The sequence below is a fragment of the Galeopterus variegatus genome, unplaced genomic scaffold (assembly GCF_000696425.1).
Source record: "Galeopterus variegatus unplaced genomic scaffold, G_variegatus-3.0.2 Scaffold7920, whole genome shotgun sequence".
NCBI classification, from domain to species: Eukaryota; Metazoa; Chordata; class Mammalia; order Dermoptera; family Cynocephalidae; genus Galeopterus; species Galeopterus variegatus.
In genome coordinates, this window is record NW_007734031.1 from 73,044 (window position 1) to 87,299 (window position 14,256).

Genomic DNA, 14,256 nt, shown 5'->3' on the forward strand with positions numbered 1-14,256 from the left:
TTATTAAGGTGCAGAGTGCTGGGCCCATTCCCTAGAGTTTCTGAGTCAATAGTCTTGGTTGGGGTCTGAGAATTTGCATTTCTAACAAATTCCCAGGTGATACTGACACTGCTATTCCAGGGACCAAACTTTGAGAACCACTGCACTAGGCTAACAGTATTAAGAGTCATTATGTGACACTATTTCACAAAAAGGCAGATTTTGTTGAGAAAAGCCAGTTTCTCTCTCTCCTTAGGGAGCAGACTATAGAGACCCACTACATCTCCACTATCCAGGACATCCCCCACCCCTGCCAGAGTACACTCCGATCAACCCTGATGTAAAGTCCACAATAAGACTTCTCGGGTCTGAGAAGACACAGAGCCACTCCCCCAAAACCAAAATTCTTAGATCCTATAATCTGCCCAGCCAGAGAGAAAAATATCAGATTTTTTCTTCTTTTCTTATGTTGCTCATCAGGCCCAAAATATATACTCCTAATTTACCTCATGTGAATTAAAAAGTACAGGTTATTGCAATGCAAATGATATGCCCTCCAGGTTATTGTATTAGGAATTATTCATACCTGGCAGTCTGTCAATTTCTCTGTGTTAGCTGATTCCTAAGGTGTCTTTAGGATTAAACGAGATGAAGTGTATAAAGTGCCTGACATTTTGTAGGTACTCGATGCTTGTTAGAGCCTCTCCTTCCTCAGGCTGAATACCTGGCAAGGCTTAATACCCATCAAGGATCTTTTCACTGGTAGCTCGAAGCTTTCACACATAGGGACAAGGCTACTTGGGATTAGTAATGGTGTTTACGTTGTGAAATAAAGAACTGTGGGAAACCATGAGTTTCCACAAGGTCTCCCAGAATCACAATCTTTGGGGAGACTCAAACAAATCTAGAAATGACCCCTCTTGTCAGATTGCTTATTCAAAATCCTTCCTTCTAGAATCTAATTTCATCTGATGGTGCCCTCTTGTGGCAACGGATATCCTACATTTGAATTACTGAAAGAAAGATCACTGTATTGTAGCCAAAGAGTTTTAAACAACCGGTCTCAAAGAGCTGGCTGTTAAACGTTACCAGCACACCACTGCTTGAGCAAAGTAGGAAGTAACCAGATGCTCCTGTGAGCTAAGTAAGGACTTGGAAAAGTCTAAGACCTTATTATTCAATACAATAGCCACCAGCCACCTGTGGATATTTTTCAACTTAAATAAATTAAATGCAATTAAAAGTTCAGTTCCTAGGTTGCACTAGCCACATTCAATTGTTCTCTAGCCACATGTGACTACGTATTGAACAACACAGATACAAAAGATTTCCATTATTTCAGAAAGTTCTATAGGACAGTGCTGGTTAGAAACTAGGAGTTTCAGTTCGTGCAAATCCTTTAGCACAGTTAGTTGCTATTCTTATTCCCATTTTGCAGCTATTGTCCTCCATATAGTTAAAAAAAACTTTTTATAGGACATTTCATGCTGGGCACTGTGCCAGGAACCCAAAGATGAATAAAACACGTTCCTGCTGTTAGGAGCTTATAGATTAGTGGGAGAGAAGAGCAAGAAAAAAAAAATACTGACTTTAAATATTTGTTAAAGCCTAAGATTGAGGGGTAATAGGAGCAAAGAGAAACAGCACTTAATTCTACACAGGGGTTCAAAGAAGGCTTTTAGAGTTGACTTGCCTGAAATACGTGAGGCCAGGAAAGAAAGGCAGAAAATGGCTTCTCGGCAGAGGGAGCAGGAGGGAAGGTAAGCAGCTTGGGAACATGTATACTTGAGGCCAGGCAGAAAATGGCTTCTCGGCAGAGGGAGCAGGAGGGAAGGTAAGCAGCTTGGGAACATGTGAAATAGCCTGAGAGCGTGTCTGGGAGAAGCCGAGCAGTTCTGCCCAACTGGGCGTGAAGTGTGTGGGGCGGGGAGGGACACTGTCCTGGAAGATGGGGCCAAGCTGAGGAGCTTGGACTTTTATCCTGAGGCTGATGAGGAACTACAGAACTTAGGGGCAAATGGTAGCACTGCCATAACAGTCTGGCCACAATGTAGAGGCTGGCTTTGAGGTGGACAGTCGTGGTGGCAGTTTGATTACATCACACGATGGAATAAATCCACATGGGAGACGATAAAAGCTTGAACTAGGTCAGTGGACATAAGTTACCAGAAATACATAAAGGAAGTCAAATTAGCAGGATTTGGTGACTGACTGGAAGGGAAGGATAAGGAAGATGCTTAGTCAAGATCATTCCCAAGTTGCAGTGTGTGGTGGTTGGACCGTGGAGTCATTGTGTCCTAGCATGGAATTTAAAGTGAGGATCTCCAGTGATAGGTCCCTTGGGGATTAGCCACAAAGCAGGGCTCATCTGTAGCTCATCCCCGCCCCTGTATTCAGCCTCCACATCTGTCCAGCCCTGGAGTTGGCAGGGAAGTAGGACGGCTTTCTGGTCTCTTCTCAGATCCAGTCACAGCACAATGAATTGAATTATCATGCTGTAGGGACCACAGAGCAGAGGCTTACATTGGGCAGCCAGTCTCCACCACTGGAGAGACAGAGAGGCCTTGAGGTCAGGTTTCAGCATGCAGGAAGGTGACAATATCCTGGGGTGGAATTCAAAGTTAGCAGGCCCATGGGGAATAACGTTGAGTGCTCTGCCTGCACTGGGTTAGGTGGGACCACATTTCTTGGTGCAGCACCACACATGTGGCTATGACTTAGTTATGTCACTACAGGAGGAAGAGTCGAACAACAATCTGAAAACCCACAGTGGCAAGAAGCCAAGGAAAGCCAACAGCAGTCACGAAGCACAAGCAAAATCAAAGAAGCTAAACACTCATCCAGGAAGCATCTCTTGTGATCCCGTGGGTTTGGAAAGTTCTTACGTCACATCACAGGACTCCATCAGTAAGACAGCTCTTTACTACCCAAGAGCGAGCTCCACCTGATTCTAAACACAATTCCAGGGTCTGAAGGAAAGGGAAGGAGCAACCAGAACACTCAATTTTTATGTATTTGTGTTTATTAAAGCTGGAATGGTATGGAACTCTCTCCACGCTATATGTAGTAAAAAGGAAAGTAGCTCTATGTTAATTTCATCCCAACTTCCCAGTTTAGAAATCCCAAGCCTTTGCACTAATGTAAATAATCTTTCTCTCTCTCTCCCTCTCTACCTTATATAGCTGAACCTTGCCCATCTGGACCCTTGCCCAGCCTCTGGTTGACTAGCCCATTCTCCTGATTAAAATGCTTAATGAGGGCCGACCCGGTGGCGCACTGCTATAGTGCACCGCTTGGGAAGCGCGGCAGCGCTCCCGCCGAGGGTTCGGATCCCACATACAGACCGGTTCCCGCTCACTGGCTGAGTGAGGCGCGGGAGCAGCACCGAGGGTTGCGATCCCGTTGCCGGTCCCGGTCCGGTGCGGGGGCAACACTGAGGGTTGCGATCCATTGCCGGACACAGAAAAAGACTAAAAGGGGGAAAAAAAATGCTTAATGAACATCCTTTAAGAACTGGACTAGTGACTAGGAATCTTTTTGTCCTTAGCTCAGTCCTCTAAGCTAGTGCCCTTCTATCGAGCCTCCAGTTTTAAATTTCTAAAGCACAGAGGTCATGGCAGAATAATCTTTGGGTAACACCAAAACAGGGCAGCCAAGCCCTTGGAACTGTAGAGTTTCAATATTTGAAAGGACTTTTACTGGAGTCAATGTCAGGAACAGAAGGATAAACTAGGTCCTAGGTAATGAATTATACTTAAAAAGTGTTACCTGGGGCCGGCCCGGTGGCGCACTGCGCTAGTGTGCCGCTTGGGAAGTGCGGCAGCGCTCCCGCCGAGGGTTTGGATCCCACATACAGACCGGTTCCCGCTCACTGGCTGAGCGAGGCACGGGGGCAACACCGAGGGTTGCGATCCCGTTGCCGGTCCCGGTCTGGTACGGGGGAAATCGGTTGACTCAGGTTAACAACAACATGTGAGTAAGGAGATGGATGAAAAGTTTAAACTATCAGCCAGTTTTCATTTCTGAAAGGGAAGGTAAGTGTTGTGGAAAAGAATGGGCAGGTTTCAGCAGGGTCCAGATTCAGATTAAAAAACCGTCTGCAGTCTTTCCTGTGACCAACTGAGTACAAACCACACTCTTGTCCATACCTCCTCCTCCCCGCTCAAGTGCAAGGGCACTTCAGAAAGTTTACAGAAAATAAAATTTAAAGATAATACGAATTTTTCCATGAACTTTTTGAAGACCCCTCGTATATGTTTTTTGGGTAAACTGAAATTAAGAATCTCAGACCAGAGAAACAAATATTTTAAAAATCTTACCTGAGTAAAATTGAATTATCGTCACTCATTTTGAGGGAGGAGGGCCTATGAGATCAATTTTTTTTTTCATGATAATACTAAGATGTTATTTACCTTTTTCACTCTACTTCTCTCAAAGCATATGGTGGAATTTTCCAGAAGCTATGTGATATGTGATGATGTCATTACTGTTGCTAACATATAATGAGTTTATTAATATTGTTTATAAAAGAATTAATAAATGATGTTTTTAAAATTTCTTGGTTTTAATTCTTTTTAAATTGTTATTGAATCGTAACTGATTATACATATTTTTGGGGTTCAACGTTGACATATGTTGATCAAATCAATATTACTAGCATAGATATGGTCACAAATTGTACTTATTCTTTATGCCCCTTGTCCAATCTCTCCCTATCCCCTTCTCTCTCTCCCTCCTCCTTCCCCCTCTAATTACCTTAGATTTCTTCTCTCCTTCTGAAAGAGTAATGGTTACTCTGTTGATTAAATATGGTAACTATTGCTAGATGTGATGTACATAACAAAAGCCTTTTGGGATCCTCAATAGTTTTGAATAGTTGTAATCGTTTTTAATAATGTACAGAGGTCCTGACAAATGGTCAACAAGTACATCAACATCACTGGCCGTTTTGAAAATGCAAATCAAAACCACAATGTGATACCACTTCATACCCACCAAGATGACAAAAAAGCAAAAAAAAATTTTTTAAATAGGAACCCTCAGACACTGGGGACAGAAATGTATAATAGTATAGCTGCTGTGGAAAGCAGAGATTGGCAGTTCTTTAAAAAGTTAAATACAGACTTAAATGACCCAGCAATCCTGATCCTAGATATACACCAAAGAAAGATGAAAACATACGTCCAAACAGAAACCTGTACACAAATGTTTATAACAGCATTATCCATAATCACGAAAAGGTAGAAACAACCCAGATACTCAAAGTGTGGTATATTCACACAACAGATATTAGTTATAGGAAGGAATGAAATATTGATCCATGCCACAGTGCAGATGAGCCTCAAAAACACTGTGCTAAGTGAAGGAGCCAGACACAAAGGACCACATATTGTATGATTCCCTTTACAGGAAATACCCAGAATAGGCAACACCACTGAGACAGAAAGCAGATTAGTGGTTGCCAGGGGATGGGGAGTGACTACCTAATGGGTGTGAGGTGTTTTACTGGGGTAATAAATCTTTGAAACTCTATATATAGAGAGGTGGTGGTTGCCCACATTGTGACTACATTAAAAACCACTGAATTGTACACTTCATAATGGTTCGTTGTATGCTATGTGAATTTCACCTCAATTTTTTTTAAAAAAGACCTTCCTGAGACCAAAATATTGGAAGACTGCTGGTCCCATTCATAATTCTCAAAGAGGGTTCCTCAGCCCACAGCGGAGGGCCAAGAGCATCCTCCTGAAGTTCTTAGGGTGACTTACTAGTATTCTAATAAGTGAATTATTAGGAGACCTTGAATTTTTGTTTCAAAAAACTAAAATCAGCATATTACTAAGGGTTATTGAAGACTCTAATTCAGTATTGTATTGAGAACATAAAATTAACATATGTTCCATAAAATTTGGACCACACTCCTTAAAATGAGGAATGGAAATAACTGGGATAGGGTTTGAAAATCTCAGCAGCTTTCCCTTTCTGACTCCTCACTTAGGCAGAAAGCATAATCTGATAGGAACAGCTCTGAGGGTGCCCACGTTATTGGAAAGCCCTCAGGAATGTTGTACGATGACGCTGTCATTCTTTGAAGACGAGTAAGGGAGTAGTCAAATGAGTAAAGATAATTGATGCCATTTTATCTTACATACTGACTTATTTATCTGAAAACTTTTCCAGATAATATTTATGGAGCAGAAAACATGTAGTAACTTGAAAGTCTGTTGTAATGTTGAACGTTGATTCTTGGTTCTGTTTTCCACTGGAAAGATTTTCATACCACCATAACGACTTATTTATCTGAAAACTTTTCCAGATAATATTTATGGAGCAGAAAACATGTAGTAACTTGAAAGTCTGTTTTAATGTTGAACGTTGATTCTTGGTTCTGTTTTCCACTGGAAAGATTTTCATACCACCATAACAGTATAAGCAGAATTTGTGGCAGGGGTATGTATATCCTAATGTCAGGATGGATGTAGGTGATTGTGGTCATCAAGACACTGCTCTAACAAGGGCAAAAATCATTGTGGCCCAAATGGGAAGGGTGATTCTGACTCATGTACATCCACGAAGAAGCAGCCACAGTCTGGCCCCTCCATGTATCAGACATTTGGGCTCCTTTGATTTTCTTTCCTTGTCAAACTTAACGTGTGGCTTCCACCCCCCTAGTGGTCCTAACTTCTGACACCAAGACCACACACCCACCAGTGAGAAGAGATGATATGGGGGAAGGGCGAGCCCATGCTCTTCAAGGGACATCCTGGACTTTGCTCACATTACCTCTACCCTTACATCACTGTCCAGGATGTAGTCACGTGGCCACACTTAGCTGCAAGGGAGGCTGGCAAATACTATCTTTGGCTAGGGGAAGGGATGTGTTCTGCTAAAACTTGGGGACTTTATTACCAGTGGATGAAGGGAAACCCAGTGTACAGGACCACAGCAATCTCTATCATAATGATTTATTTTCCACAGTTGTTTTAAATGTCCATCTGACAATTCTAACAACTTGGCCATATCTGATTCTGGTTTTAATGCTGGCTTCAACTCTTCAAACTGTGTGTGTGTGTTTTTTCCAGGGGGGGCAGCTGGCCAGTATCCAAATCCTGGACCTTGGTGTTGTCAATACCACGCCCTAACCAACTGAGCTAACTAGCCAGCCCCAACTGTGTTTTTTGCCTTTTAGCACATCTCATCATTTTTTGTTGAAAGCAAGACATAAGGTACTGGGTAAGAGGAAGGGAGGTAAACAGGCCTTTAGTGTGAGGCTTTATGTTTGTCTGACCAGGAGTTAGGCTGCATTTACTGTTTGCTGTAGCTGTACATGTCAGGGGCTAGAATTCCCTCTGGTGTCCTTGTTTTTTGTCTGCCCTGTTGTCTTTGGATTTCCCTAAAGACTTCTTAAACAGGGACTGAGACCTGCCGTTCTTCTGGCTCTCTTCCCCTGTTATCATACAAAAGCCCTATGGATGGGGTGGTCAGGTGTGGGGGAGGGGAGGCGTCTATAGTGCTGTGACATGTCACCTCTTTAGTGCCCGTATGCTGGGGTTGTAGCCTTGGCGAGTAACTCTCAGCTCCCCCCTTGGGTAGATAGGGTATGGATAGCTAAGGGCTGTAGGTGGCATCTCCCTTTGCCTAGGTTGGTCAGGCTCTAGTGAAACTCCAGTAGTTAAGAAAACACTTTCCCTTGAGGGCAGGCCCTGTTAACAAGAACCATTTCAAGATGGTTCCTTTCCCCCTCCCCTTGCTGAAAGCATGAGCAGATTTGTCTCTAATCTTCATTGTGAGGACCTCCCTCACTGAGCTCCTGAAGGTAAAACTCATAAAAATGTGCCCCCCACCTTGGCTCCTCCATCCTCATGACTGGGCCCGTTTGGAGTTTTTAATCCCTCAGAAGTGTCCACACCAAGCCTCCAGCCATTTGTCAGCTAAAGCTTAGGTTTTTCTACCCCAGTACTGCCTCCAGTAGTGTTTTTTGCTCCTGGGTTTCTGCTCCAGTAAGTTGTGATTCTCTCTGTATCAGCCTGTCTGTCTCTCCAGTTTTGGGGGCAGCGACTTCCCTTGTGATCTCTGTTCTTCTACGGACTTCAGCCTGTCTGTCTCTCCAGTTTTGGGGGCAGCGACTTCCCTTGTGATCTCTGTTCTTCTACGGACTTAAGAAGAGTCATTGATTTTCAGTTTGCACAGGTTTTCAACCCACAACAGATAACACTGATTATGAAGAGTGCATGTTGGGAGCTGGTAAACATGACCCCTGTGTGAAAAGGATGGACAGTAATTTATAATTTAGCTGAAGAATACCAGCAGTGAAAAACCAAAACCAACTCAGGACAGTTCTGGTAAGGAATCAGTAATAGCATTCTCCCTGGAAGCTATGTAAATTGCATGTTCTTAATAGAATAGTGAATTTGCGTGTTCAGTAAACTTCAGCTGCACAGTCCTTGTCTAAACATGTCCTCCCCTTCTACAGTATTGAGAAACATACCTTTGGAGTTATCCTATTAACAGGAGGGCAGGGGTTAGAAGAAATCTGTGATCACAGGGTAATAAAACTGTCAGCACTGTATCAGCAGGTATTTCACTAAGACTAAGTAGTAAATAATAGAGAATCCAAATCAACTGTTTCACATCACTGTTTCCCCCTTCAGTGCGGTCTCCTCCAAGACTCAACAACCTTATCAAAAACCTGGTTTTGGTTTTTTCTCTCTCTTCTCTCTCCAGTGACATCAGGTTTATCCAATGACCAGCTTAATCTTATGGTGGCAAACAGGTATAGATTTTCCAGGATTTTTATCAGATCACCACATTCTAGAAATAAGAAGCAGATCCTAGACACAAGTTCCTCTCCTAGAAACTCCCAGCAAATTAGTTCTCCAGTCTTGTTGGCTCAAATTGGGTCTCATGTCTACTCCAGCACTGTGAGCAGAGGATGTGAGATGATCCCTATTTCCTTAGGTCTGGGCCACAGACCCCACCCCTAAAATCAGTAACAGAGAAAATCATAAAAGCAGCCACAGAAAATGAACCATTGCAGAGAAATAAAAATAAGAGACAGAAGATTTCTCACTTGAAACAGTGTGAGTGAAGCAGCATCTTTAAACTACTGAGAAAAAAATGGTCAACCTAGAACTCTACACCTAGGGAAAATATCTTTCAAAAATGAAGGTGAAATAAGTATTTTTAAGATGTGTAACAGCTGAAAGACTTAATAACAAGCAGACCTGCACCGCAAGAAACATTAAAGGATGTGGTTGAACTTGGACTGGGTTGACAAGTGTCTCCCAAAAACTCATATCCACTCAGAACCTGCAATTGCGGCCTTATTTGGAAATAGGATCTTTGCAGATGTAATCAAGTTAAAATGGGGTCATACTGGATTAGGGTACAACCTAAATCCAATATGGCTGGTGTCCTTATAAGAAGAGGGAAATCTGCACACGGACCCACCCAGAGGGAAGGTGGCCACGTGAAGGCAGAGTCAGAGATTGGACTTCTAATGTCACAAGACAAGGAAGCCAAGGATTGTCAGCAACCAGCAGAAGCTGGAGGAGGCAAGGCAGGTGTTCAGCTGGAGGCATTAGAGAGAGCATGGCCCCACTGACACCCTGATTTCACACTTCTAGCCTTCAGAACTGTGAGAGAACACATTTCTGCTGCTTTCAGCCATCAATTTGTGGTACTTGTTATGGCAGTCCCAGGAAACTAACACAGAAGTCCTTCAGGCAGAAGGAAAAATCGTACAAGTTGGAAATATATGTCTACGCAAATGAATGAAGAGCACAGGAAGTGGTAACTACATGGGTAAAATGAAGAGATATTTTTATTATTTAAATATCCTTAAAAGATAATTTACTACTGCAACAAAAATAATTACAGTGTAGGGAGGGTATATAACATATGAAGAAACAAAACATATGACACAGTAAAATAAAAACCAGGAGGGGAGAAATAGAAGGATACTACTGTAGAGTCCTTGTACTGTACATGAACTGTTGTGATATCACCTGAACATACACAGCTATAAGTTAAAGATACAGCAACCACTAACTACAACAGGAAGTCATAGTAATAAGCCAACCAAAGGAGGTAAAATGAAACCATAAAAAAATATTTAATCCAACAGAAGACAAAGAGAGAAAAGGGAATAAAGAACAGATGGGATGAATAAAAATATACAGCAAGATTGCAAATTTTAACACAGTCATACCAATGTCTTTAAATGTAAATTGTCTAAATATCCCGACTAAGAGTTGAAGATTATCAGATTGGATTTAAGAGGCAAGACCAAACTGCATTCTTACTACAAGAAACAAAAAGGTTAAAAGTGAAAGGATGGAAAACACTGTCAAAAGATAGCTGGAGTGGTGACACTCATGTCAGATTAAAGGATTTCAGAGTAAAGGATGTCACTAGGGACGAAGAAGCTCATTTCATAATAAAAAGGGGATCAATTCATCAGGAGGCCTCAACAATCTTAAACATTCATGCACTTAATACCAGAGCTTCAAAGTACATAAAACAAAAACCGAATCTATGACAATAACAAATAGACAAATCTGTGATAATAGTGGGAGATTTCAACATTTTGAATTAACCAATTCAATTTGACTTAATTGAAATTTACAGAACAATCTACCAAATGATGACCAAATACACGCTCTTTTAAAATGTATAAGGAACATTTATCAAGATAGACTATACACTGGGACATTTAAAAAAAAAGTCTCCCACCTCACGCCCATTAGGGTGGCTATATCAAAAGAAAAACAAAAACAAAATAACAAGTCTTGGCGAGGATGTGAAAAAATTAGCAGCTTTTTGCACTGTTAGTGGGAATGTAAACTGGTACAGACACTGTAGAACACAGTATGGTAGCTTCTCAAAAAAATTAAACAGAGAATTACCATATGACCCAGCAATTCCACTTCTAGGTATATACCCAAAAGAATTGAAAGCAGGGTCTCAAAGAGATTTGTACACCTGTGTGTGTGGCAGCATTATTCCCAACAGCCAAGAAGATGGAAGCAACCCACGTGTCCATCAATGGATGAAAGAATAAACAAAATGTGGTACTTGAGGGATCTTCAAAAAGTTCACAGAAAGATTTGTATTATATGTTAATTCAATTTTTTTTCCCCCTTTTTGTCTTTTTTCGTGACCGGTAACAGGATCGCAACCCTCGGTGTCGCGCCCGCACTGCGCTCAACCAGTGAGCGGACCAGTCTCTATATAGGATCCGAACCCTCGGTAGGAGCGCCGCCGTGCACCCAAGCGCCGCACTCTACCGAATGCGCCACCAGGCCAGCCCATTAATTCAATTTTTTTTCCCCCTTTTTGTCTTTTTTCGTGACCGGTAACAGGATCGCAACCCTCGGTGTCGCGCCCGCACTGCGCTCAACCAGTGAGCGGACCAGTCTCTATATAGGATCCGAACCCTCGGTAGGAGCGCCGCCGTGCACCCAAGCGCTGCACTCTACCGAATGCGCCACCAGGCCAGCCCATTAATTCAATTTTTTCATGAACTTTCTGAAATACCTTCATGTAGAATATTCAGCCTTAAAAAGGAAGAAAATTCTGACACGTTATAACATGAATGAACCTTGAGGACATTATGCTACGTGAAGGAAGCCAGTCACAAAAAGACAAATACAGTAGACTTCACCTACGTGAGATATCTACGGTAGTCAAATGCACAGAGACAGAAAGTACAGTGGTGGTTGCCAGGGGCTGGGAGAACAGGGAATGAGTTAGTCTTTACTAGGAACAGAGATTCAGTTTTGCAACATGAAGTAGTTCTGGAGAAGGATGGAGGTGGTGGTTGCACAACAGTGTGAATGCACTCACCACCACTGAACTCACACCTAAAAAAGGTGAAGATGGTGAGTTTTATGTTATGTGCTTTTCACCATAATTTAAAAATTAAGAGTATGTGATATTTGATTCCACTTATATAAATTTCTAGAAGATGCACACTAATCAATAGTGACAGAAAGCAGATCAGTGGCTGTCAGGGAAGGATTACAAAGAAGCATCATCTTGATTGTGGTTTTACAGGCATATATGTATGTCAAGACACCAAACTGTACTATACTTCAAATAAGTACAGTTTTTTATTTTTATTTTTATTTTTTATTATTATTATTTTTTGTGTGACCGGTAAGGGGATCGCAACTCTTGGCTTGGTGTCATCCGCACCGTGCTCAGCCAGTGAGCGCACTGGCCATCCCTATATAGGATCCGAACCCACGGCGGGAGCGCCACTGCACTCCCAGCGTCGCACTCTCCCGAGTGTGCCACGGGGCCGGCCCATAAGTACAATTTTTTAAATGTCAGTTAAGCCCCCAATAAAACTCTTTCTTTAAAAATTGCCTCTGTTTGAAATTCCTGGCTGGGTTGTGATTTTTAGACTGATCCCTAACTAAAATCTCTCCTGGCCTCCCCAGCCTGTAGGTTCAGAGGACACCACAATCTTTGCAATAACCCTTAATTTTGTGAGTCTTGGCCCACTTGCTAGTGGAGAATATCAGCCCTACCCAAACACACACTCTCACACAGATATTTCTGGGGGTCCCAGGATCTGGTTGGCTGGGCTGCCTTTGCCAGGCTCCCCTGGAGTTCTCAATGTGGGACTAAGCCTTGCTATGCTCCCCCCCCCCCGTATGAGGGGACAAGCTCCTCACTAGGATGTGTCATATTTTATCACATGGGCACTAATGTAAGTCATTCGCACCTCAGAGTATCACAGAATCCTTTCTGAAGCTTTACTGCAAAAAGTATGAAACTATCAGAGGCCTCAATTTCCAATATGTATCAACTACAACAGCAACAGTAAGAACACTGCCTGGCTTGTTCCAAAGTTTTGTGCATTTCAAAGCATCTGAGTCTTGGCCCACTTGCTGGTGGAGAATATCAGCCCTACCCAAACACACACTCTCACAGAGATATTTCTGGGGGTCCCAGGATCTGGTTGGCTGGGCTGCCTTTGCCAGGCTCCCCTGGAGTTCTCAATGTGGGACTAAGCCTTGCTATGCTCCCCCCCCCCCGTATGAGGGGACAAGCTCCTCACTAGGATGTGTCATATTTTATCACATGGGCACTAATGTAAGTCATTCGCACCTCAGAGTATCACAGAATCCTTTCTGAAGCTTTACTGCAAAAAGTATGAAACTACCAGAGGCCTCAATTTCCAATATGTATCAAGTACAACAGCAACAGTAAGAACACTGCCTGGCTTGTTCCAAAGTTTTGTGCATTTCAAAGCATTTTTACATCTTCCCTTTTTTGTGCATGTGACAAGATACAATGGAACAATAACTTTGGCAAAGCTGACACTTAGACCTAGTTCTGCCTCCAGTGACTATCCATATTACTCAGTAAATTAACCTAACCAAACCCAATCTGCTTATTAGTAAAAGGAGCTTATCTTCATGGGCCCATACCAAAGGTCTTTTTTTATTGTAAATCCACTTATATTAGCACAGTGTCAAGCACTAGAAGAAGGATTGTAAGACTACACCAATAGTTTAAGTCCTACTGGCTGAGACGGCACATCTCACAGAGACGAAGAGACAGAGATCGATGCAATCAAGCAAGAGGTGTTTATTCCAGCATGCTGGGGTCGCTCCATTTTCAGGACAGAAGTGGCCCTGAGCTCTTAACACAAGCACTTTTTATACAGTTTGGTAGGCAGACTTTGGCAACAGGATGAGTTGTATACAGCTTATTGGTCACCTGAGGTGACTTTTAAATTCATTGGTGGTTTTCAGTGGGGTGGTATACAGATGAGGAACTGGGGAATTGCCCAACAGCCCACCCCTTGTGTGGTTAGGCCCTTCCCGGAACTGGGTGAAATCTGGGTGGTTTGGAAAGTCCTTTATCTGCCCTTACCAGAAAGTCCCACCCACAGGGGCTTGTAAAACCTTATGCAAGCTAGTTACAGAAGCAGAAAAGCTAGTCAGTTAATATTTATGGGTGGGGGAAGGGGTTCAGGCTCGTTCAGGTCCATATTCCCCCCTTTTTCTTGTGGGTATTTCAATCATGAAATACTGATTCCTGTTGGTTTAATTCCTGATATTGTTGTCTTAACATCATAATTTGGACAGTACTAACACGTTCTCTAACAAAAGCTACAAAGCTGGGCCGGCCCGGTGGCGCACTGCTATAGTGCGCCGCTTGGGAGCGCGGCGGCGCTCCCGCCGAGGATTCGGATCCCACATACAGACCGGCCGCTCACTGGCTGAGCGAGGTGCGGGCGCGACACCGAGGGGTGCGGTC

General features: G+C 42.9%; 1 protein-coding gene and 1 pseudogene across 1 annotated transcript in view; one reads left to right on the top strand and one right to left on the bottom strand.

The window, feature by feature from the left end:
- LOC103607987 (interleukin-2 receptor subunit alpha-like) overlaps positions 1 to 323 on the top strand; it is a 52,386-nt gene extending 52,063 nt beyond the window's left edge. The window contains exon 9 of the mRNA XM_008592433.1: positions 236 to 323. Within this exon, the coding sequence (XP_008590655.1) occupies positions 236 to 323 (88 nt within the window). The remainder of the gene's footprint in view (positions 1 to 235) is intronic.
- Positions 324 to 7,383: 7,060 nt separating this feature from the next.
- LOC103607988 overlaps positions 7,384 to 14,256 on the bottom strand; it is an 11,824-nt pseudogene continuing 4,951 nt past the window's right edge.